The sequence below is a fragment of the Mustelus asterias genome, chromosome 9 (assembly GCF_964213995.1).
Source record: "Mustelus asterias chromosome 9, sMusAst1.hap1.1, whole genome shotgun sequence".
NCBI lineage: Eukaryota > Metazoa > Chordata > Chondrichthyes > Carcharhiniformes > Triakidae > Mustelus > Mustelus asterias.
In genome coordinates this window covers 113,980,972-114,005,616 of record NC_135809.1, presented here as the reverse complement: position 1 = coordinate 114,005,616, position 24,645 = coordinate 113,980,972, and the positions used below count along the sequence as shown (strand labels likewise).

General features: G+C 45.6%; 1 protein-coding gene across 3 annotated transcripts in view; it reads left to right on the top strand.

The window, feature by feature from the left end:
• ppfibp2b (PPFIA binding protein 2b) overlaps positions 1-24,645 on the top strand; it is a 299,033-nt gene that overhangs the window by 237,150 nt on the left and 37,238 nt on the right. For all 3 annotated transcript variants that reach the window (XM_078220899.1, XM_078220900.1, XM_078220901.1), the window contains 7 exons: positions 7,025-7,057; positions 12,497-12,558; positions 12,915-12,987; positions 14,217-14,323; positions 14,449-14,513; positions 15,361-15,418; positions 17,958-18,117. In XM_078220899.1, the coding sequence (XP_078077025.1) occupies positions 7,025-7,057; positions 12,497-12,558; positions 12,915-12,987; positions 14,217-14,323; positions 14,449-14,513; positions 15,361-15,418; positions 17,958-18,117 (558 nt within the window). The remainder of the gene's footprint in view (positions 1-7,024; positions 7,058-12,496; positions 12,559-12,914; positions 12,988-14,216; positions 14,324-14,448; positions 14,514-15,360; positions 15,419-17,957; positions 18,118-24,645) is intronic.

Genomic DNA, 24,645 nt, shown 5'->3' with positions numbered 1-24,645 from the left:
TTTGAATGGACCTATCTTAAGTTGATCTTTTTCTACACCCTAGCTATGACTGTAACGCTACATTCTGCACCCCCTCCTTTCCTTCTCCCTTGTTAACTCTATGAACGGTATGTTTTGTTTATACAGCATGCAAGAAACAATACTTTTCACTGTATACCAATACATGTGACAATAAATCAAAAAGCTTCCCTCCTCAAAGGGGAGAGCAGTCTGTGGTCACCTGGGACAATGGCGACATTATCTTTACCTTTTGTACTCATGTGGTAGCTTCGACATATCCTTCTTTTACCCTAGTTTTAATGGGGCTGTGTATCAACAAATGTTTTGAGGAGGTGCTGGAAGAAGTAACGTGTTGCACGTTGGATCTGTCATTTCCAAAACCAGGGCTCAAATCTGACTGATGGGATCAGAAGTAAGGAGTCAGAACTGAGTTTCAGCAGGGGTGGCACAGTGGTTAGCACTGCTGCCTCACAGCGCCAGGGATCTGGGTTCAATTCCGGGCTCGGATTACTGTCTGTGTGGAGTTTGCACATTCTCTCCGTGTCTGCGTGGGTTTCCTCTGGGTGCTCCGGTTTCCTCTCACAGTCCAAAGGAGTGCAGGTTAGGTTGATTGGCCAAACTAAATTGCTCCTTAGTTTCAGGGGAACTAGCAGGGTAAATAAGTGGAGTTACGGGGTAAGGACCTGGGTGGGTTTGTGGTCGGTGCAGACTCAATAGGCCAAATAGGCCTCCTTCTGCACTGTAGGGATTCTATGATTCTAGGTTAATAGGCACATGCTTCAGATCAGCTGTTCAGTGAGCACTAACCATGGCGAGAGAAAACATAGAGTACTGTTTATAGTTTGGGTCTCCTTACCAAAGGAAGGACATACTTTCCTTACAAAGAGTGCAATGATGATTGGTTCCTGTGGATGAGGGGAAAGTCCAATTGGGAGAGATTGAGTGGACAAGTATGTTCCCCAGAGTTCAGAAGAGTGAGCGGTGATCTAACTGAATGGTATAAAATACTGAGAGACTTGGCAAGGGTCGAGAAATTTCCTCTAGGCGGAGAGTCTAAAACACGGCCATGATCCCGTTTAATGGCAGAGATGATTCAGTGGGCCATATGGGCTGCTCCTGCTCCTATGTAAGGCTTAGATCCACACTGGACAGTGCATTGAACCCACAAGCTGTAAGGGCAGTTAAACCAATTCAGATGTTCAGCTCTGTCCTTAGCTGTATTGTTCCAGTGAAGCTCAATGTACACTTTTTAAAAATTCTTTCACGGGTGTCGCTGGCTCGGCCAGCATTTGTTGCCCATTTCTAATTGCCCTTGAGAAGGTGGTGGTGAGCTGCCTTATTGAGCTGCTGCAACTCCCTGAGGTGTAGGTACACCCACAAGTGCTGCTAGGGAGGAAAAATAAAGTTAAAGTTTATTTATTAGTCACAAGTAAGGCTTACATTAACACCGCAATGAAGTGACAGTGAAATTCCCCAAGTCGCCACACTCCGGCATCTGTTCGGGTCAATGTACCTAACCAGCACGTCTTTCAGACTGTGGGAGGAAACTGAAGCACCTGGAGGAAACCCAGGGAGAACGTGCAAACTCCAGACAGACAGTGACCCAAGCCGGGAATCGAACCTGGGTCCCTGGCGCTGTGAGGCAGTAGTGCTAACCACTGTGCCACCGTGCCGCCCCAGACCGTTGGGATGTTGACCCAGCGACATTGAAGAAATGGCAGTATAGCTCCAGGTCAGGATGATGCGTGGCTTGGAGGGGAACTTGCAGGTGGTGGTGTTCCCAGGTCTCTGCTGCCTTGGCCCTGCTAGATGGTCAGGGTTACTAGTTTGGAAGTTTAAGGACTCAGCATGCAGCCTTCTGGGCTTGGCATTCAGTTCAATTTCAGAATTTAAACTCTGCCCCACCTTTTGTTTCCCATTCTTTTGTTTCAAATTTTCTCTCTTTTTTTGTTGTTCTCCGATAGCAGCACACTTGCCCTCGGCACATCTTGTGTTTCTCACCGTAACAGAGGTCTACAAAGTTATGAGAGGCATAGACGGTTTCCTCCCACAGTCCAAAGATGTGCGGGTTAGATTGATTGGCCATGCTAAAAATTGCCCCTTAGTGTCCTGAGATGCGTAGGTTAGAGGAATTAGTGGGTAAATATGTAGGGGGAAGGGGGTAGGGCCTGGGTGGTATTGTGGTTGGTGCAGACTCGATGGGCCAAATGGCCTCTTTCTGCACTGTAGGGATTCTATGATTCTATAGACAGGGTGGATAGTCAAGAGGCTTTTTTCCAGGGTGGAAGTGTCAAAACAAGAGGGCACAGGTTCAAGGTGAGAGGGGGAAAGTTTAGTGGTGATGTGCGAGGAAAGATTTTCCACACACAGGGTGGTGGGTGTCTGGAACACACTGCCAGTGGAGGTGGTGGAAGCAGGCACATTAGCAACATTCAAGACGTATTTTGATAGACACATGAATGGGAGCTGAATGGAGTGATAGTAACTGTGTATGCGCAATAAGTAGTGGATCTAAGTAAGGATTTGGAATCGGCACTGGCTTGGTGGGCCAAAGGGTCTGATCCTCTACTGTATTGTCCTTTGTTTTTCTTTGTTCTTTGTTTCTTTCCTTGCCCTCCCTCACCATTCCTTCTGTCCTTCAATCTCTCCAGTCTTCCACCCTATCAGAGCCCTTTAACTCACATCCCACCCACCCACTTGCTCAAATCCCATTGTGCCACTAAAATTTCCCAGTCCTGATGCAAAATTTGATTTATTATTGTCACATGTATTAACATACAGTGAAAAGTATTGTTTCTTGCACGCTATACAGACAAAGCATACCGTTCATAGAGAAGGAAATGAGAGAGTGCAGAATGTACTACAGTCATAGCTAGGGTGTAGACAAAGATCAACTTAATGCAAGGTAGGTCCATTCAAAAATTTGACAGCAGCAGGGAAGAAGCTGTTCTTGAGTCGGTTGGTACGTGACCTCAGACTTTTGTATCGTTTTCCCGATGGAAGAAGGTGGAAGAGAGAATGTCTGGGATGCGAGGGGTCCTTAATTATGCTGGCTGCTTTGCTGAGGTAACGAGAAGTGTAGACAGAGTCAATGGATGGGAGGCTGGTTTGCGTGATGGATTGGGCTATATTCACGACCATTTATAGTTCCTTGCGGTCTTGGGCAGAGCAGGAGCCATACCAAGCTGTGATACAACCAGAAAGAATGCCTTTTATGGTGCATCTGTAAAAGTTGGTGAGAGTCGTAGCTGACATGCCAAATTTCCTTAGTCCTCTGAGAAAGTAGAGGCATTGGTGGGCTTTCTTAACTATAGTGTCGGCATGGAGGGACCAGGACAGGTTGTTAGTGATCTGGACACCTAAAAACTTGAAGCTCTCGACCCTTTCTACTTCATCCCCATTGATGTAGACAGGGGCATGTTCTCCTTTACGCTTCCTGAAATCGATGACAATTTCCTTCGTTTTGTTAACGTTGAGGGAGAGATTATTGTTGCCGCACCAGTTCACCAGATTCTCTATCTCATTCCTTTACTCTGTCTCATCATTGTTTGAGATCCGACCCACTGCATTGGTGTCATCAGCAAACTGGAAAATCGAATTAGAGGGGAATTTAGCCACACAGTCATAGGTGTATAAGGAGTATAATAGGGGGCCTTGTGGGACACCGGTGTTGAGGATGATCCTGGAGGATCACCAACCTGAAACATGAATCTGTTCCCGCAGAGTATTTGTACTTCCACTGAGTCTTTCCAGCATTTTCTGTTTTGATTTCAGATTTCCAGCATCTGCAGTATTCTGCTTTTCAGATGTTCCATGTCTTTCCTGTCCTCAGGATGTGCCGAAGTTCTTCGCAGCCAATAATCTACGATTGGCGTGCAATCATTGTTTATTTGGTGGATAAATGCAGCACCCGATTTAAAGCTAGGGAAAGTTAAGATGGAATGCGTTTCAAAGTTGAGCTAAAGCAGCTTGATGTGGTTCAGTGGTGGGAACTTTGCCCTGTGTCTGACCCAAGGGAAAATGTATCATGCAAGTGTCTGAAGAAGGACAAGGAGGGGTCGCCCCCTAATTCTCTTGTCCAACAATCCTCCCGACCATGTGCTGTATCAGTTACTGATCGATTGTGCGATTCTGCCGTGCATCAGTTCACCTCCATCAAGACAGTCACTGCACCTTGAAGCTATTCATTGGATATGAAACACTTTGGGATGTTTGGTTGGGGCAATCAAGCCCCAGATAAATGCGAAAATCATTCTTATTTTCAATGTCATGATACTTGCCTCTTAAAGGCATTGGGTACATCTGCATGGTTGTCTTATTTTGAAACAAAAACAGAAAATGCTGGATAAACTCAGCTGGCCTGGCAGCATCAGTGGAGAGAGAAACACAGTTAACCTTTTAGGTCTATGTGACCCTTCTACAGAAACGTTAATTGTGTTTCTCTCTTCACAGATGCTGACAGACCTACTGAGTTTTATCTAGCATTTTCTGATTTTATTTCAGATTTCCAGCGTCTGCTGTATTTTGCTTTTATTTGGCTTATCCTTGAAATCTGCTACAGTTCTATAAAACCTTAAAGGAATTGTGTCATTGATTGAGTGATGATAATTGCGATTGATCTAACATTAACTGAAAGTGTGTCAGGATCTTAGAAATTCAGCCAGGTGACAACTTTTGGACGGTAATGTAACAGTTGTAACACCTTAAAAGAACCTAAGCCTTTGGGAACAGGAGGAAACCACTTGATCCTCACGTCTGATCCATACCTTAATCCATCTACCTACCTTGGGTCTGTAACCTTTAATATTCTTAGTAAGAAGTCTCACAACACCAGGTTAAAGTCCGACAGGTTTATTTGGAATCACGAGCTTTTGGGGCGCTGTTCCTTCATCAGGTGAGGGGGGATACCTCACTGAGGAAGGAGCAGCGCTCCAAAAGCTCGTGATTCCAAATAGCCCACTCACCTGAGGAAGGAGCAGCGCTCCGAAAGCTCGTGCGACCAAATAAACCTGTTGGACTCTAACCTGGTGTTGTGAGACTTCTTACTGTGCCCACTCCGGTCCAACACCGGCATCTCCACATCATCTTTAATACTTTTACCCAACAGAAATCTATCAATCCCAGGTTTGAAAAGTTTGGGGGTTGATACTCAGCCCCCAACAGCTTTTCGTAGAGGCAGAATTCCAGATTTCCACTGCCCATTTTGTGGAAAGTGACATCAGCCCTGTTTGGCCTAGTTATAATTATAGGGTTATGATCCCTTGTTCTGAACTCTACCCTATCAAATCAGTGCCATCATCTTAAGCTTTTAAGTTCATTTATTAGTGTCACAAGTAGGCTTACACTGCAATGAAGTTACAGTGAAAATCGCCTTGTCACACTCCGGTGCCTGTTCAGGTACACTGAGGGAGAATTTAGCCTGGCCAAGGCAGCTAACCAGCACATCTTTCGGACTGTGGGAGGAAACCGGAACATCCGGAGGAAACCCATGCAGACACAGAGAGTGACCCAAGCTGGGAATCGAACCTGGATCCCTGGCGTTATGTGGCAGCAGTGCCAACCACTGTGGCAGCGTGCCTTCCACAGTTCATCCCTTAATCTCCTATACTAGAGGGAATACAAGCCAAGTCTATGCAACTTGTCCTCTATTTTGAACCTTTACCCCACTGTCATTCAGCTGAAATCTGCGCTGCACCCAAGGACAATATATCCTTCCTGAGGTGTGGTATCCGGAACTGAACACAGTACTTGAAAAGGGCTGTCACCGGGGATTTTCATAACCATGACATAACTTCCACCCCTCAGATGTAAACCAACATTCCATTATGTTTGTTAATCTATTTTGTACCTCTCCACTAACTTTTAATGATTTCTAGGTGGAGATCGACACAATGCAGTGCTATCTGTGCAGTCGTACTGTTTCAGTAAAGCTGTAAATTCTGATAGAATTTGCCAAAACCAGGAGATAGAAAAAAATCACAGTCAAATCGCACTGTACAACATTAAATGGAACTCTGGAACCTCTCTCCCTATCTCTAGCCTCATCCAGCCCTACAGTGCTCTGAGATCTCTGTACCTCTCTAATTCTGGCCTCTTGCGCATCCCCAGTTTTGATCACTGCAACATTGACAGCTGTGCCTTCAGCTGCCTGGGGCCTAAACTCTGGAATTCCCTCCCTAAGCCTCTCCACATCCCTATCCCTCTATCTCCTCCTCAAGATGCTCCTTAAAACCCATCTCTTTGCAGAAGCCATTGGTCACCTACCTTCATATCTCCACAAGTGGCACAATGTCAAATTGTGTTTGTTAACACAAAGTCTGGGGCACCTTTGGGACAATTTATTGCATTCAAGGTGCTGTATAGATGCAAGTTTCTGTTTTAAAATGGGATACCATTTGGGAGATTTTGGTCTAGGTTAGGCTTTTCAAGTGCCACCGTTCAGTTCAATCATGGCTGGTCTGCACCTCAATTCCATTCACCCACTTTTGCTGCATATCCCATGATAGCCTTACCCTGCAGTATCTGCTTATCCACCTGCTGGCCTATATATATGTATATTTATATGTATTTTATATATATATAGCTTAAGACCTGCAGGAGGAATGCTCAACCAAGATAAGAAGTGCAAAATTATTTAAAATATTTTAGAAACTTTTGCTGTTAGTGATGAATTGGCAACGTTGATTCTTAAATGGAAGACTCTGTTGTTGAGTGGGACAGTGATAAAATGAATGAAGCAATTCCTTTCAAGGTGTTTTGGAGTGATTCTGGGACCAGGAGCTGCCGTTGTGGAGCAGGTCATTTGGGGAGTGCCCTTTAGGGGAAGAAATGGCAGGCGGCCTGCTTCAGATTTCCCGAGGAGGGTGCCCCCCTCAGCAAGGACATGGCTGTCTCTCCACCAGCAGCACATGGTCGCGGAATCACCCCGGGTTAATTTTCCCTGTTTGTGGTTTCAACTTTTAATCTTTGCTTTTTGCCCACTCTGATCTTTTCCTCCTTACACTGTTCACCTGTGGCATCATAGAGGACATGTATAGGAGAAGGCTCAAGGAAAAACGTAAGCTTTCACCTCTTTGTTGAGGGTAGGTGGGGGAGTGCTGAGAGGATGTGGAGGTTTGGGTGGGGGGTGTTTGGTGGGATTGAGTGATGTCTTTGGGAGGTTGAGGGGAGGTGTGGGGTGGTCAGGATGGGGTGTTGGGGGTGTGGGGTGGGGAGTCAGAGTGTGGAGTGGAGGACTGGAGTATGGAGGTGTGGGGAGTCGGGGGTGTATACGTTTTAGGAGACTGGGGATGGAAGTGAGTTGGGAGGGAAAATTGAAGGTGGGATGTTGGGGTGGTATGGGGAGGGGAGGTTGTGGGGAGATTTGTTGGGGCTGTGGATTTGGTGATGGGGTGATTGTCTGGGTTGGAGAGGGGAGGTTAGGTGTGTGGAATGTTGAATTTGGGTGGTATTATGGGGTGGGGAGGTTGGGGAGAATTGTTGGGTTGTGGATTTGGTAATGGGGGATGGTTGGGGTTGGGGAGAATTCTTGGGGTGTGGATTTGGAGGGAGGGATGATTGGGGGAGAATTGTTGGGGTGTGGATTTGGTAATGGGGAATGGTTGGGGAGAATTGTTGGGTATAGATATGGCAAGGGGGAGGGAAGGTTGGGGTTGGAGAGGGGTGGTTGGGAGAGAATTGTTGGGATATGGATTTGGTGATGGAGGGATGGTTGGGGAGGGAATGTTAGGAGTGGGGAGGGAAGGTTAGGAGTGTGGAGTGTTGGATTTGAGTCGTATTATGGAGTTGGGGAGGTTGGGGGAGGGGTGGTGTGGGATGTGGAGCGTCCACACCTGCAGTGGCGAATGCATGGCGATATTTTATTGTAAATGTTATTGGCCTGAAGATGCTTTGTACTTTGCTGTTTACATGTTGTTTCATCAAGCAAGACAGTGGACTGTCATCATCAATGTCACTTCTCTAAACTCCTCTATCAAGACATAACCTGGTTTCTTCTAGAGTTACAGCTGTGCAGTGACTATGTTACAAAGGTCTGGGCTAATAACCCCGCCATGATAGTTTAAGAATTTGAATTGGGGTTGAAAAGAAATCTGGAAATACGAAGTAAGTGACCAGGAAGCCGTCACAAAAACCGAAATTGTTCATCAGTGTCCCTTTAGGGAAGGCTACCTACCATCCCTACCCAGTTTAGGTCATTATAATCTGGCCTACTCTTGACTGCCCTTTGAAGTGCCTAGCAAGACACACAGTTGTACTAAACACACCTCACCATCAGAATTTGTTCAGGATACTTTGGGATGGATTACAGGAATGTAGGGGTATGATACCTGGAATGTAGGGGTATATCTGTCAGGCAAGGGTGAACAGGCAAGGTCCCGTTGAAAAAGAAAAGACAGTGGATTGACCTAATAGAGAGATTTAAAATGAAGAGGTTGCGATAGAGTAGATGCTGAAAGAGAATCTTCTTCTTACGGAGAAGAGCATCAAAATACAAGATGGCACCAAGAAATTCAATCGGGAATTCAGAAGAAACATCTTTACCCAAAGAGTGGTGAGAATGTGGAATTTACCACCCAGCACATGGGGGAGTTGAGGTGAATAGTATAGATGCATTTAAGGGGAAGTCAGATTACCACAAAAGGTACAGAAGAATGGAGGATTATGGCTCATTGAGTTAGATGAGAAAGAAGTCTTTATTTGAGCACAAATGTTGACATGAACTGATTGGGCCAAATAGCCCTTTTCTGTGCTGCATATTCTGTGTAATCCTATGTGAATGCAATAAATTCCAGAGAGTCATAGAGGTCGACAGCACAGCAAAGGCCCTTCAGCCCATCAGGTCTGCACTGGTTAAAAAAAAACCACAATCACCTAACTATTCTAATCCCATTTTGCAGCATTTGGTCCATTGCCTCGTATGCCTTGGCATTGCAAATGCACATCTAAATACTAATTAAATTTTATGAGGGTCTTTGCCTCCACCACCCTTTCAGGCAGTGAGTTCCAGATTTCCACCACTCTCTGGGTGAAAATGTTTTTCTCGTATCTCCTCTAAACCTCCTGCCCCCTTACCTGAAATGTATGCCCCCTGGTCATTGATCCCTGCACCAAGGAGAAATGTTTCTTCTTGTCTACCCTACCTACTGCCCTGTCTACTCTATCTGTGCCACATTTATTACGACGCCCACACCCTGAATGAAAACATAACATATAAAAACTCTGGATCTAATTACAAGCGCACAGAATCCCATGCAACCTTTTAGACATAAAGTCTGATTCCCAAAAACAGAATTTGTCTTTTCAGTCACCTTGTGAAATATTGAACTATTTTTAATTTTAAGTTGGGCATTATTCTCAGTATAAAGTCATTGTTCATGGGAAAGAGAGCAAAAAGGTTGAGGTACAAAAACATTACCATGTTGTGATGAATAGGGAAAAGAGACCAATTTTGCAATGCAAATACATATTTAAATTGCCAGACTTGTCCTTTTGTTCTTCTCAAAATTTGTGTGGCATGTTGTCCTTCTCGATTCCCTTTCCCTCCTGCTCCCTCACCCGGTGCCTTGTTCAGTCACTGTAGAAAGCTTTAATGCTCCCTTACCCTCATGTGATACAAACCACGGGGAGATTTGTGGAACACAGGAACAGGAGGAAACCATTCAATACCACCACACACCCCCCCCCCCCCCCCCCCCCCCCCCGCTCCCCAAGCGTCTTCAACTGGTCAATGGGATTATCTCTGGGATAATAACAGGCACATTATTTCACTTTGAATTAAAGTTAAAAGACAATCTGAAAGAGGGCTTCAAAACCATAGTGGTTACAAAAGGCAAATGTTTGTTGCCTCTGCTGTTTGACAAGGCAATAATAAAGTTTTAACAGATTTATAATGAGGCCAAATAGGAAAATGATATTTACTCAAAAGGTGGTTAGAATTTTGTTTCAATTTATTCATTCATGTGATGTGGGCAACATCGACAAGGCCAGCATTTATTGTGTCACCCTTAGCCACAATGTGGAGGCAGAATAGTTTTCCAAACATCTATCTAATAATAGTGGCACAGTGGTTAGCACTGTTGCCTCACAGCACCAGGGGTCTGGGTTTAATTCCAGCCTCGGGTCACTGTCTATGTGGAGTTTGCACATTCTCCCTGTGTCTGCATGGGTTTCCTCCCGGTGCTCTGGTTTCTTCCCACAGTTCAAAGATGTGCGAGTTAGATTGGTTGGCCATGCTAAATTGGCCCTAGTGTCAGGGGGACTAGCAGGGTAGATATGTGGGGTTACGGGGATAGGGCCTGGGTGGGATTGTGGTTGATGCAGACTCGAGGGTCTGAATGGCCTCCTTCTGCACTGTCGGGATTCTATGAGTACTGTTTGAAGTGTCAAGGGGATTAGCTGGGTAGGTGAGGGTTGTGGGAATAGGGCATGGGTGGGATTATGGTCGGTACAGACTCGATGGGCCAAATGGCGGCCTCCTGCACAGTAGGGATTCTATGATGTGTTTGTAAAATATTTTAAATATTGAATCGATTTATTTTTATTCCATCATTTTTCAGGGTCTAGCTAGAATCTTAGCAAAATAGATGTTGGCCTGTGTGGTTCATTACCCTCTATCGTTCCAATCTCCATCCCACCAGAGCAGACAGAACTGTAGAACAATACAGGTTTTCAATATAAAAGAGGGGCAGTTGGGCTTTTTTCATTCATTCGTGGGACGTGACCGTCACTGGCTGGCCAGCATTTATTGCCCATCCCCAGTTGTGCTTGAACTGAGTATCTTGCTAGGCCATTTGAGGGCAGTTGAGAGTCAACCACACTGCTGTGGCTCTGGAGTCACATGTAGGCCAGACCAGGTGAAGGCGACAGATTTCCTTTCCTAAAGGACATTAGTGAAATTTTTTTTATTGAATTCAAATTCCACCATCTACTGTGGTGGGATTCAAACCCGGGTCCCCAGACATTAACTGGGTTTGTGGATTAATAGTCCAGTGATAATACCTCGAGGGCATTGCCTCCCCTCAGTGTACTCATGCTGGTTCTTTTACAAAATAAATCCAAAATTAATCCCATTTCCCATCTTCTTTCCATAACCCATAACTCTGCTTCCAATAAAATCCAAATTTCCCTTTGGAGATGCAATGGCCTCTGCCTCAACTACCTCCTTTCCTGAAGGGTTCCACACTCCCACAGCCTTCCACATGAAGAAATTGCTTCTAACCTCCCACGCTGATAATTTTAAACTCATGGCTGCATATTACCGACTCCTTAGCCACAGGAAATAGCCTTTTCCTATTCATCTTATTGGAACAGCTTGTATTATTTGAAAAATGTTTGTTGGCTTCCTCTGGTTCAACAGAAGTGCCCCAGCCATCACGGGCCTCTCCTGTTGCTATGTTCCTAACTCTGGGATCACCCTGGTGAATTTAAGCTGCACACACTCAGCAACTTGAATGTTCTCACTATAATTGGGTTTCCAAAACTTCACACTTTAACCATGACCCAACCGTTTCTTTACGGAGGACGGGGGTGCGGGAATGTTGAGGGAGGACTAGCCACACTTTCAAAGGATGCAGTTAACTTTCCAAGCTCATCCCAGCATTTCCAGCTGAGTTTTAAAATGTGGCTAAGTTAGCCTTAAAGCTTAGCATAGTTAATTACATAGGCGGAAATATCTTAAAATGAAGTCTTTTAACTGAAGCAAACCATACAAAGGGTTCCACATCACCTTAACCCATATCACCCACATTGTTGAATCCATGCTGAACCATCCAGAAAGATGGCATTTCATCATCTCCATTCAATCCAATAGAAATCAGTAAAGATAGGTAAGGCAGGATTTTTCTCCCTGTCTGTGATGTTTCACAGTGGCAGGAGGCAGCACGCCAGTTGTTGGTGACGGGACCATACGATTGTCAATGGGGTTTTCTGTTGAGCGCACCCTTTGCCGCCGGGAAACTTACGGCAGGGGTGCACCATCGGTGGGACTGTAACATCCCGCTGGCGTGAACGGCAGCAAGATTTTGGCAATCACGTAGATTGAAACCTCTTATCACTGATCACCAGTCCGCCTATTCAGCCCCCAGCAGAATCTGTTTGATTTGCATGTTGAAGTCAGTTCATTGATGGATATCATCTCTTAGTCATTGCTTATTGAAACTAGCTGTCATCTTGCAATTCCATGCCTTTTCATCTACCTGTTTTATTTCTACACTTGCATTAATTTCATCCTTCATTACATGGATCATGTCAATATATGTTGCTTGACTGTTCCATTGACTAGTGCTAGCTCTAACTCATTAATAAGGCTGTGTATCTGTGCACTAAGGCATTGTAGCAGTGTTCAATGTTTCGGAAGGTTATGTTTCCATTCTTTGATCTATATGTCCTTGCAAATTCAAGTCACTGGTTGCTTTAACAAAAGTGATTTTTCTTTGGGTTTCAAAGAATGAGCGATAAGTGTCCAATGCAACTGATCATTTAATTGAATCTGTCGTAGACCAAGAGGTGCAAAGGTTAAAGGTTGGATTGGATTCCTTGCTGGCTGCAAATGAAGAAAAGGTAAGGAATAATGTCCATGCATATTTGCCCATTCCTCTCTCCCCTTTCACCGCTCTTTCCCGCATCAAAATGTATGCGTTTCCCGATTTTTGTGCCTCGCTGTACTAAGATTCTGCCCTTTCGTGTGAGTGTGGTCAGTGTTTAGGACTCTTGTCTCGGCATCAGAAAGTTGTAGCTCCAAGCGCCACTCCTAAAACCTAATAATCTGGACTGACATTCCAGACGCAGAGCCGAGAGAGTGGTGCACAGTTAGAGGTGCCATCTTTCAAATAGAATAAAGCGCTATAACAGAAATGCAAGCCTTCCTTTTGTCGTGGTATCCCCACCGTTTCAATGATGGTTTTATTCAATGACAGGACCATAGGATAGAAGAGTTGAGTCGGCTGTTGACCAAGTGCAAAACCATGAAGCAGATGATAATGGCTCAAGGTAAGGGAAATGCATCAACTTCCTTTCTCTCATCCGAATCCAAACCGTTGAGATTGTTTTTTTTTTGATAACTCAATCACTTTGATCCAATGATTATACAGACGGATTCTGAAGCCCAAGGTACTTGGCATTTAGGGTGGTGGTGGGGGGTGGCATGAAATGCCAACCGTTGTACCCTTGCCTCCGCCCTCCTTGTCACCCCAACTCCAGCGATGATCTCCCCCACCCCCCAGCAGCGCTCAAACCACCCCATTCACCTGCATCCAGGGATTTGGATGCAATCCTCAGGCGGGTTCTTGAAACATTAAAGCCACTCTGCCGCCAATGGAGAGCGGCTGGGCTCTGGTTGGTTGATCTTGATTGCATAGAAGACCTGACGCTGGCCAGTTAAGTGCCTGAGGACACTTAAATGCTGTCTGGCTTCCCCCATGTAAGCAAGATGGAGCACTGGCCCTCCAGTCAGTTTTTGTATTTGCGTTTGTATTTGCGAGGCGTTCCTATGAGGGGCCGACAAATGTACAGAGAGGTCCCCAAGAATGAAAGTAACCATGGAGCTGTCAGACTGCCCTAAAAGCCTAACAGGTTCACTCATATCCTGTAGTGAAGGAAACCTGTTGTCTTAACCCAGTCCCATACTAACATGGCTGCCCCCTAACTATCCTCCAAAGTGGCCTTGTGAGCTGCATCAAGACCATCAGGACATAGAATAGAATTGTACGAGTACCTTCACCACAATGACTGCAGCAGTTCAAGAAATCCCTTTCACCACCTTTCATAGAATCCCTACAGTGCAGAAAGAGGCCATTTGGTCACAATCCCACCCAGGCCCGATTCCCATAACCCCACTTATTTACCCTGGCTAACCCCTGACACTAAGGGACAATTTAGCATGGCCAATCAACCTAACCCGGAGGAACCCCACGCGGACACGGGGAAAATGTGCAAACTCCACACAGACAGTGACCCGAGGCCAGAATTGAACCCGGGTCCCTGGTGCTGGGAGTCAGCAGTGCTAACCACTGTGCCACATGGGGCAGCTACAGATGGGCATTAAAGGCTGACCTTGCCAGCGATACCCGTATCCAGCAAATAAACGAAGAGTAATGTGAGACACTGATGAGCAAAAAATTGAGCAATCTCTACCTCAAAAATACGGATAGTCAACTTGGTCATATCCTAACACAGCTGAAGAAACGGATAGCAAACTACCTAATGACATTTCCTTTCAGGGTCTTCTGAAAGGCTACTCATGGGGAGCAGCGAGGAAGAGTTAAGCAGCTGCTCAATGATCGCAACCCCCACTAAAATAGCTCACTCCGAAGCAATGGAGCTAGAGGTAAAGATTATAAAGTTGTCCTTTTAAAGGACACCGATATTTCCAAATAAATATATAAATTAATATACAAACTTGTTCTTCATTCTATAAACCCAACCTGTGTTCTCCTGTGTTTTCAAATACAGGTCTCGCCTGATGTTCCCTCATCCCCTGGAGGACCTCAACTGACACCAGTCGAGTTTGAAATGAGGTAAGGGAATTCAACTGTGAAAGCAATGCTGAGGTGGAAAGAGTGGAGATCCTCCAGGGCAGAGTGGATGGTTATTTGCAGCGGTTACAGGGGAGAGGGAGAGGTGGTAGGGAAGAAGATTCATAGAAACCCTACAGTGGAAAGAGGCCATTCATCCCATTGAGTCTGCACCGACTCTCCGACAGAGCATCTTGCCCAGGCCCTAATCCCCACCCTATCCCTCTAATCCCATACATTTCTAATGGCTAATCCATCTATTTTGGGACACTCAGGACCAATTTAGCACGGCCAATCCGCCCGACCTGCATATCTTTGAAATGTGGGAGGAAATTAGAGCACCCGGAGGAAACCCACGCAGACACGGAGAACGTGCAAACTCCACACATTCACTCGAGGTTGGAGTTGAACCCAGGTCCCTGGAGCTGTGAGGTAACCGTGTTCGCCACTATGCCACCATGCCGCCCAATGGCTAGGGGACCAGTGTCTGATTCTACATCAGAGGCTAGGATCCATTGGCGTCCTCCACCTCTGCCCCAAACAATGTCATCCAGCTTGGTGAAGGCACTCCAGATCAAGGAGCAGAGATGTTGAAATGTCATCATCTTTCCTGAAGCATTAACCCTTGTTTCTCTCTCCACAGGTGCTGCCTAACACCTGCTGAGTGTTTCCAGCATTTTCAGTTTTTATTTTCAGCTTGTGAGGAATTTTCCTTTTATAACGTAGTGAGGCGGCTTTGCTGTTTATCCAGAGCCTTTGGAGGAATTTTATTTGCGCTCTCAGATCATGTATAATCCCTGCTCAGTTGGTCTGTACTTTCTGCATATTGTGTTCTTTCATAATCCCGCAGGATACAACCGCGACGGACCTCAGCCAGCCTGGAGGAGCTGAACAGCGGACAAGCGGAGGTTAGCGATCCGACCATTCACACTAACGGAATAGCGTGGGGCTTGTGCAGAATCTCGAGTTTAGATCTCTCTCCTCCCCGTCTTCGACGAGTTGTTTAAAACTTAGGAGGTGCAGCCGCAGACGAATGATGGTGGAAACGTGTGACTTAAACCTGGATTAGAGCGAAGCTGAGGTTTTAAGGCAGTATCACAGGAGCTTTGTTGTCAAGGGCATGTGCGTCACCTCGGTTTAGCATTTCACCCAGTTCAGCCCTTAAGCACTTTACTGGGAATCTCGGCTGTGCTCAACTCTCTGGAGTGGGTCTTGTCTCCGCGCCGTTCTGGTTGTTGCGAGGCAAGACTGCTACCCATTGAGCTACGGCTGAAACTTGTGCAACAGATAAGCTTAGAATCAGACCATTCAAGAGTGAGATCAGGAAGCATTCTTTCACACAAACAGTGGCGGAATCTGAAACTCTCAATACGCGATTCCCCTGGCTGTGATTCTTTGGGATCCGTGCAGATCCAGCATCCCATTTTAAGAAGAGTTCCTCCTAAAATCAGATCTTCCAACCTCTATCGTAAATTCACAACCATGCATTTAAAACTGTGTCAATGTGTATTCCGGTTTTGTGTAACAAAGCTAGTCACGTATACTAACAAGATGTCAATGTTAATTTTTTTTCCATCGGTTCATGCTCCTCCCCTTCTCCCTTCTTGCAATTCAACAGCGCTCAGTCTGGGAAAGTGAAGAGCCTGCACAGTCTGAGGTATTAACTCATTTATTTAACCTCTGACCTCTCCTCTCCTTTCACTTCATTGTCCATACATTGTGTGTACTTTGTAGTAATCAGAGTCTGGTTGGAGATAATCTGCTCAATGAAACCACCAGAATGTCTTAACACATTAATCTATTCTTCTGTCTCTTCTGCGAACTGTTTCCGACAAGATTCTTCTTGGTTACCTCACTTGTTCTTGGGATGTGGGCCTGACTATTGAAGGCCAGTTATTGGCCATCTCTCGTTGCCCCTGAAAAGATGGCAGTTGGCCTTTGTCGTGAGCTGCAAGTCTTGGTTTTCATATAAATTAATGGCTTGCTAGGTCAGAGGGCATTTAATAGTCAACAAGGTTGGTGTAAGACTGAAGGAATATGTAGAACATGAACCCATGAGCTTTGTATTGCATTCATATGCAAGGGCAGAAACTAAGACAACCAATCCAAAATGAGAAATGAGGTCCTAATTGGAAAGCGACCTATTGTAGGTTTTGATTTTAACATAGAAAATAGGAATAGCAGGAGATCATTCAGCCCTTCGAGCCTGTTCCGCCATTTGTTATGATCATGGCTGATCATCCAACTGATCCTGCCTCCCCCCGTCCAACCCCCACCCCCAAATATCCTTTGATCCCCTTCACCCCAAGAGCTATATCTAACTCCTTCTTGAAGATATACAATGTTCTGGCCTCAACTGCTTCCTGTGGTGAGATCCACAGGCCCACCACTATCTGGTGAAGAAATTTCTCCTCATCTCAGTCCTAAAAGGTTTGCACAGCATCCTTAGAATAACCACGAAAATATGGAGGATCAGAAATCTTGCAAGCCAACTGTCTGATTGACCAATGTTCCTGTCAAGTGTGAGCCCACTCCAGGAGTGCTAACTCTGGTTCATCGAGTTCTGGAGCTCCAGCGTCCAGTTCGCCATCGTGAGAAAACTGGACAGTTCCTGACTGGGGCAGAGATTATATCTTATAGAAAGTACATGTCTTTACATGTCACTCCTGGCCTGTGTAAACTCCTGAACTGATTGAGGGGGTCAGAGAGGAATTTTCCAGGGTAATTTTTCACTTACTGACCCAGGGCTCTTTTCTTTAAGCCACCACTCCTGGGAGATTGACATGGCTGAAGCAGGGAGTGCTGGACAGGGTGGTAGTGTCAAATCCCAATGCTCTGGCCTTCACGTTGGGAGATTTGATGAACCAAGTCACCTGGCATACTGTGAACAGTTTTGGTCCCCTTATCTAAGGAAAGATACACAGGCATCCAGAGAAGGTTCACTAGGTTGATCCCAGGTATGGATAGATAGAGCTTCAGTAGGTTGGGCCTGGACTCATTGAAGTTTAGCAGAATGAGAGCTGACCTTATTGAGACATATAGGATTCTCAGTAGATGCTGAGAGGTTGTTTGCCCTTGTGGGAGAGTTTCGGACCAGAGGGCACAATCTCAGTGTAAGAGGTCACCCATTTAAGACAGAGATAAGGAGGAATTTCTTCTCTCAGAGGGTAGTGAATTGGTGGAATTCATTACCGTAGAGGGCTGTAGAGGCTGGGTCATTAAGTATGTTCAAGGCTGAGATAGAGAGATTTTTAATCAGTAAGGGAATCCAGGATTATGGGGATAAGGCAGAAAAGTGAAGTTGAGGATTATATCAGATCACTCACGATCACAGTGAATAGCGGGACAGATTCAATGGGCCGACCGGCCTACTTCTGCTCCTACATCTTATGATCTTTATATGTATGTTCAGGTATTTAATAGACATCTGTTGTCTTTGTCTGATAGAACAAGCCTTACTCGAGCAACAGCAAATACCAGACCCTTCCAGGGAAGCTTTCACAGTCCAATCACCAGGACAATGGTGAACAGAAGCAAAGGGTGGCAGTTGCCTCAAGCACAACACCTGTGATGTCTGCAGACCCGGAGAACACTTCTGCCAACTTGAGTATGTAGCACCTGGTAAAATTCACTTCCAAATGTGTTCATAGATGTTTGCACCACAGAAGGAGGTCATTCAGCCCATTGTGCCTGGGTTGGCTCTTTGGAAGGGCTGTCTAGAATTATGTAGATTATACAGCACAAAAAGAAGCCAGTTACCCCAACCAGTCAATGTTGCCGTTAATGTTCTACTTGAAGATATCCATTTAGCCCCACTAATTGGGCACTGATTATTATTCATTCATTGAACATGGGCATCGCTGGCTGGCCAGCATTTACTGCTCATCCCTAGTTGCCCTTGGAGAGCAGTTGCGAGTCAACCACATTGCTGTGGCGCTGGAGTCACATGTAGGCCAGACCAGGTAAGGATGGCAGATTTCCTTCCCTAAAGGACATTAGTGAACCAGATGGGATTTTCCGACAATCGACAGTGGCTATCGGTAGATTCTTAATTCCAGATTTCTTTTTTATTGAATTCAGATTCCACCATCTGCTGAGGCAGGATTCGAACCGGGTCCCCAGAACATTAGCTGAGTTTCTAGATTAATAGTCTTGCGATTATACCATTGGGCTATCACCTCCCCCACAGTTTAAATACAGTAACTTTTGTTACACTTCTTTGGTATGTTATTCCAGTTTGGATTGTTCCCATTGTTCCCGCATTGCTGCTAGCAAATGAGGGAAGGAGGCACAAGATGGCGGATGAAGAATTGACTTCTTCTGTAACTTCAACAGCTTTCCCTCCTGCTTCCCCTTGCATAATGTATCAATCTTTTTGTTTAGCATATTTATAAGTGACCATGGCATGAGCCCTGAAAATGACAGTCTGTCACACTGAATATTACACTAAGTGTCACAGATGCAGAGTGACAGGAAAAGAAAACCACTTGTTGGCTGGGACCCTGACACTTACAGGCAGCTGCAATAGCCCTCTGCTGATCACGGATAAATAGCGGGTTAACTGTAACTCATTGTGATCTAACTTACAAAACATTACATTGAACTTCTAGCCTAAAAGTAAAGTTTAAAGTTTATTTATCAGTCACAAGTATACTTACATTAACACTGTAATGAAGTGACTCTGAAAATCCCCTAGTCGCCACACTCTGGCGCCTGTTCGGGTACACTGAGGGAGAATTTAGCACGGCCGCTGCACCTAACCAGCACGTCTTTCAGACCGTGGGAGGAAACCGGAGCACCCGAAGGAAACCCACGCAGACACGGGGAGAACGTGCAGACTCCACACAGACAGTGACCCAAGCTGGGAATCGAACCCGGGTCCCTGGCGCTGTGAGGCAGCAGTGTTAATCACTGTGCCTCCTAACATGTCCACGTCAGTGTTTATGTTCCACACGAGCTTCCTTTCACCCTACCCCACTTCTCCAGCCCTTCCCATCCCCTCACATAGCTTTCTATCTCTCTCTTCCTCACGTGTTTATCTAACATCTCCTTAAATGCATCTATGCTATTCACCATGACCGAGTGTGGTAGCGAGTTCCACATTCTCGCCAGTCTCTGGGTAAAGAGATTTCTCCTGAATTCCCTATGGGACTCATTACTGTCCATCTTATTTTTACGGCCCCTAGATTCTCAATGGGCAGAATTTTACAGTCCCCTGGCTGTGGGTTTCCAAGTGGGAGGGCCAATAAAATTGCCCGTTGACCTTCCCACTCCCCTTCCATTTGACTCTGATCTGTCCACAATTTGATGTGGGGCGGTCGAGACCCAGGGTGGCCTGTCGGCCTCTCCCCAATTAAGGCCTTTAATTACCAGTCGAGGGCTAGTTTCTTGATTTTGAGGCAGGCAGGAAGAGTTCAGGGATTGGGGCAAGCCTGGCTTTTTAACCTGCCCTGACCCAAACCCCTGTTCACAACACCCCGCACTGCTCGAAGCCTCTTGCTCCCCTGCTGTTCATCACTAGGACCACGGGATCTTTTGCACCCAGCCAAATGGGCAGATGGGGTCACATCACATCCACATGCTGACACTTCCAACAGGACAGAGAGTATTGCACAGCACTAGAAGGTCAGCCTTGATTTTTGTTGCTCAAAACCTGAGGTGGGTGAGCTTTTATCTCATCCTATCAGCTGGGGCAGGGGTTGGGGGGAGTGCAAAGGTGGGCGTCATGCTTAGTAGGGACAGAAAATATTAGCTCAACTCATTGAGCAGCAGCAGTCACTGTGTACACTGCTGTTTGCAATATTTCCCCTCAGCTTCTCACCAAACAGGTTTGAACGAGTCAGTTGTGCTTAAGGGTGAGATGCAAAGCATGGGTCAGTAAAATCCATCTCCAATGGAACAGTGGCTGTAGGTTTCAATAGCGACAGATGAACCACATTAAAGATTGAACAAAGGAGGGATTAGGAGAAGTTTTTGTTTTAGTCTTCAAGGCGCTCTAATATGGACACGAATACAGGGGCAGCATGGTGGCACAGTGGTTAGCACTGCTGCCTCACAGCGCCAGGGACCCGGGTTCGATTCCTGGCTTGGGTCACTGTCTGTGTGGAGTTTGCACATTCTCCTCGTGTCTGCGTGGGTTTCCTCAAGGTGCTCCGGTTTCCTCCCACAGTCTGAAAGACGTGCTGGTTAGGTGCATTGGCCATGCTGAATTCTCCCTCAGTGTACCTGAACAGGTGCCGGAGTGTGACGACTAGGGGATTTTCATATTAACTTCATTGCAGTGTGAATGTAAGCCTGCTTGTGACACTAATAACTAAACTAAACACTGGGATATTCTGGGAAGGAGAAAAACTGGATTCATACTGGACTTTGAAAATGATGGATATTATTTAACATTTATTTATTAGTCACAAGTAGGCTTACATTATCATTGCAATGAAGCCACTGTGAAAATCCCCTAGTTGCCACACTCCAGCGCCTGTTCGGGTACACTGAGGGAGAATTTAGCATGGCCAATGTACCTAACCAGCACATCTTTCGGACTGTGGGAGGAAACCGAGCACCCGGAGGAAACCCACACAGGCAACATGCAAATTCCGCAAAGACATTGACCCAAGCCAGAAATTGAACCCGGGTCCCTGGCGCTGTGAGGCAGTCGTGCTAACCACTGTGTCACCGTGTTGCCCCCGTTCATTTAAAAAAAGATTGCTTTGAGTACAAGGGAAATGGGGACAAGTAAAACATTCAAACAGTGGGCAGAATAGCATCCTTCAGTGCTGTGATATTCTATGTGACATATATTTGTGTTCATTCATCTAGCAAGGCAGACCATACAATCTCCTCAGAACCCTGACTCATTTTCATTGCTGTGTGGAATGCATTGAACCAAATTTGCGTGTGTGTGTGTTTTGGTTCATAGTTTTACCTTTAAATTCCTCATTTTATCAAAAAAACTTCCTAAAGCACGCATTTCCCTTTATTACTTGGTACGAAATATCAATCCTCCTCTTACTGTCAACTGGGAGAGGATTTGGCTCAAACCTATCTGTGTTTATTAAACTGGAGCTGTTTGTCCTTAAAACTGATCGGAACAAGAGACCATCATTGATTTGATCTTCATGGAATTGGTTAACATGATGTCACAACCTTTTCATTACCAAGTGTAAAGGGAATGGAGATTTGCTGACAATTAAATTTAAGGCTTTGAAAAGAAATTGTAATGGAACGGGTGCTAAAATAACCAAATGGTAATCGGTCAGGTGTTTGGTGCATTCTGTATTAACAACCACTGCCAAACGGTGACTGAATAAGTCACTGATTATTACTGCTCTTGAGTTATGCCCAGTTGGCTGTTTGTTTGGATGGCACTGCCAGTATATTGGATCATTTGCATGACACAACCTTGAATTATGATCCGATTTTATCAGTTGAAATGCTGGGGTTTTTAACTTTTCTTTGCTAATATTTAACTGGTCAAGTTCAGAGACATTGCTTTCCCTTCTCCTTCGTGGAAACCATGAATTAGAGACCTGACTGGTTATGGAGGTTAAACAGAAGTTGCATTGTATTCGTTCTCAGGATGTGCCAGTGGCAGAGTCTCTCTGTTGCCCATCCCAGCTTATCAAAAGCTTGATCATGTTGATTTGGGATTGGGCGTAGATATAGGTCCAGATCAGGTAAGGGTGGCAGCCTCCTCCCCCCCCTTCCATCTGTCAATTCCCTTCATGTAATTTAGGGAAGGAAATCTGTCTCCCTTAACCGCTCTGGCCTGCCTATGACTCCAGGCCAATTGAATTACCGTCTGAAAACCATTCAGTTCTATTCAAGAAGGCATCACATCACACTTTTCCAATTTATTAATTTTTAAATTCTTAATTTTTAAAGTTGTTTTCAAATCCATAAACTATCACGGTGTGATTTAAGCTCATGTGCTCTGAATGATGAATACAAGGTTCTGAGTTTCTGGTCAAAATAAGCACCCACCTCCAATTAAAATCATTGTTAAACACAGGAATTTCTTTTCATTTTTAAAATTTATTTGTCACAAATAGGCTTACATTAACACTCCAATGAAGTTACTTTGAAAATCCCCTAGTCGCCACACTCCGCCACCTGTTCAGATACACTGAGGGAGAATTTAGCATGGCCAATGCACCCAATCAGCACGTCTTTCGGACTGTGGGAGGAAACCGGAGCATCCGGAGGAAACCCACGCAGACACGGGGAGAACGTGCAGACTCTGCACGGACAGTGACCCAAGCTGGGAATCGAACCCGGGTCCCTGGCACTGTGGGGCAACAGTGCTAACCATTTCCAGAGGGATCGCTACACTGATAAAAACCAACTTCTGTTAAACTCTCAAGGAACTATCGCACACAATTTCAGAAGTTAAAAAAAAACCGCAAACTGTTCCCTGCTGCACCAACAAAGGCTGCACAAGTGTCCTCACAATAGCCCATCAGACTACTGAAGGAGGGAATGCTGAAACTCCTTGTAAAAAGCATCTTATCATCTATGTATTGCCTTGCTTGGAGTATACACTCCCTGTTGATCAACAATGCTTCATTTCGTCATGATTTGTTTTGTCACAGTTCTCTCTCAGCAACTGCTGTTGTTACTGTAAGTTGCTATGTCAACATTTCCCTTTTATTGTTACCGTGTCGATTGTCACGACCTGGTTGCAAGTTCTGGCCCCTCTGGGGCACAGTGGAGCGGGTTTCTCACATCTCCCCCCCTCATCTCTGGGTCAGAAGAAACTTTTGTTCACCACAGGCAGTTGACACTGACAAATCTCACTGCCCAGGACTTCTGTTCCCTGGGAGGTTGTATCCCAACATGTGCGCTGGGAACCCCCCCCTCCCCCAGATAGTAGGACTGCACAGGAATTGCCCCAGGAGGTTTCAACTACCAATGGGCAATTAGTTGCACCATCCAATACTCCAATTTAAATCGGGGACTTTGGGTGGTTCCAACTCTCTTACCGGAATAGTCACCCAAGAGAAGGTAGAAAGAGTAAAACTACTTCTAACTCTTGGGTGTCTATGGTACTAACCCTGCGACAAAACACCCTGACTCTCAACCTAGCACCCTAACTCTCAACCACCATGCTCAGCCCTCCAACTCCCAACACCAACCCTCTGACTGTTGACAAACCCTCGCCGACCAGCCACAACCTTCAACTAATCCTCCCCCGATTTCTTCCCCACACCAGAACCCTGACCACAATCCTGACCATCGATTCCCCTCATGACTACCTGATTTTCCCCCTCCCTGAAATCCCTCACCCACTTTCCTTACTCACTTACCTTCCCCCACGCTTCTCGAAGTTTAAAAAGTGTAAAGTTTACTTATTAGTGTCATAAGTGAGCTCACATTAACACTGCAATGAAGTTACTGTGAAAATTCCCTAATCGCTTACTCCGGCGCCTGTTCGGGTACACTGAGGGAGAATTTAGCATGGCCAATGCACCCTAACCAGCACGTCTTTCAGACTGTGGGAGGAAACCGGAGCACCTGGAGGAAACCCACGGAGACACGGGGAGAACGTGCAGACTCCGCACAGACAGTGACCAAAGCCAGGAATCGAACCCGGTCCCTGGCACTGTGAGGCAGCAGTGCTAACCACTGTGCCATCTTTAAATTTACCTGGTTTACAGCAGCTGGTGGTTGTGGCTTTCCATCGCCCTATAATGCAAGGTCTCCAGAACCGCTGGAGTTCACATTTCTCACCAGGCTCAGGACGGACAATCAGGCGAGAAATGTGCAGCTCCCAACCTGGATTTACCACTCCGCAAAAGATCTGGCCCAATACATTAAAAGTGCAGAATTGTTCAATGTTTTGTTTTTTTCATGATAACTGAAATGAAACCAAGTAACATTTTACTTCCCTATTCATTGGATGTGGGTGTCACTGGCTGGGCCAGCATAGATTGCCCATTATAGAGGGCACTTAAGAGTCAACTGCATTTCTTAATGGCCTAGGGTGCACATAGACCAGGTAAGGATGGCAGATTTCCTTCCCTAAAGGGCATTAGTGAATATCCTGGGTTTTTACAACAATTGGCAATGGTTTGATGGTCACCATTAGACTCTTAATTCCAGATTTTGTGAATTCAAATTTCACCATGATGGGATT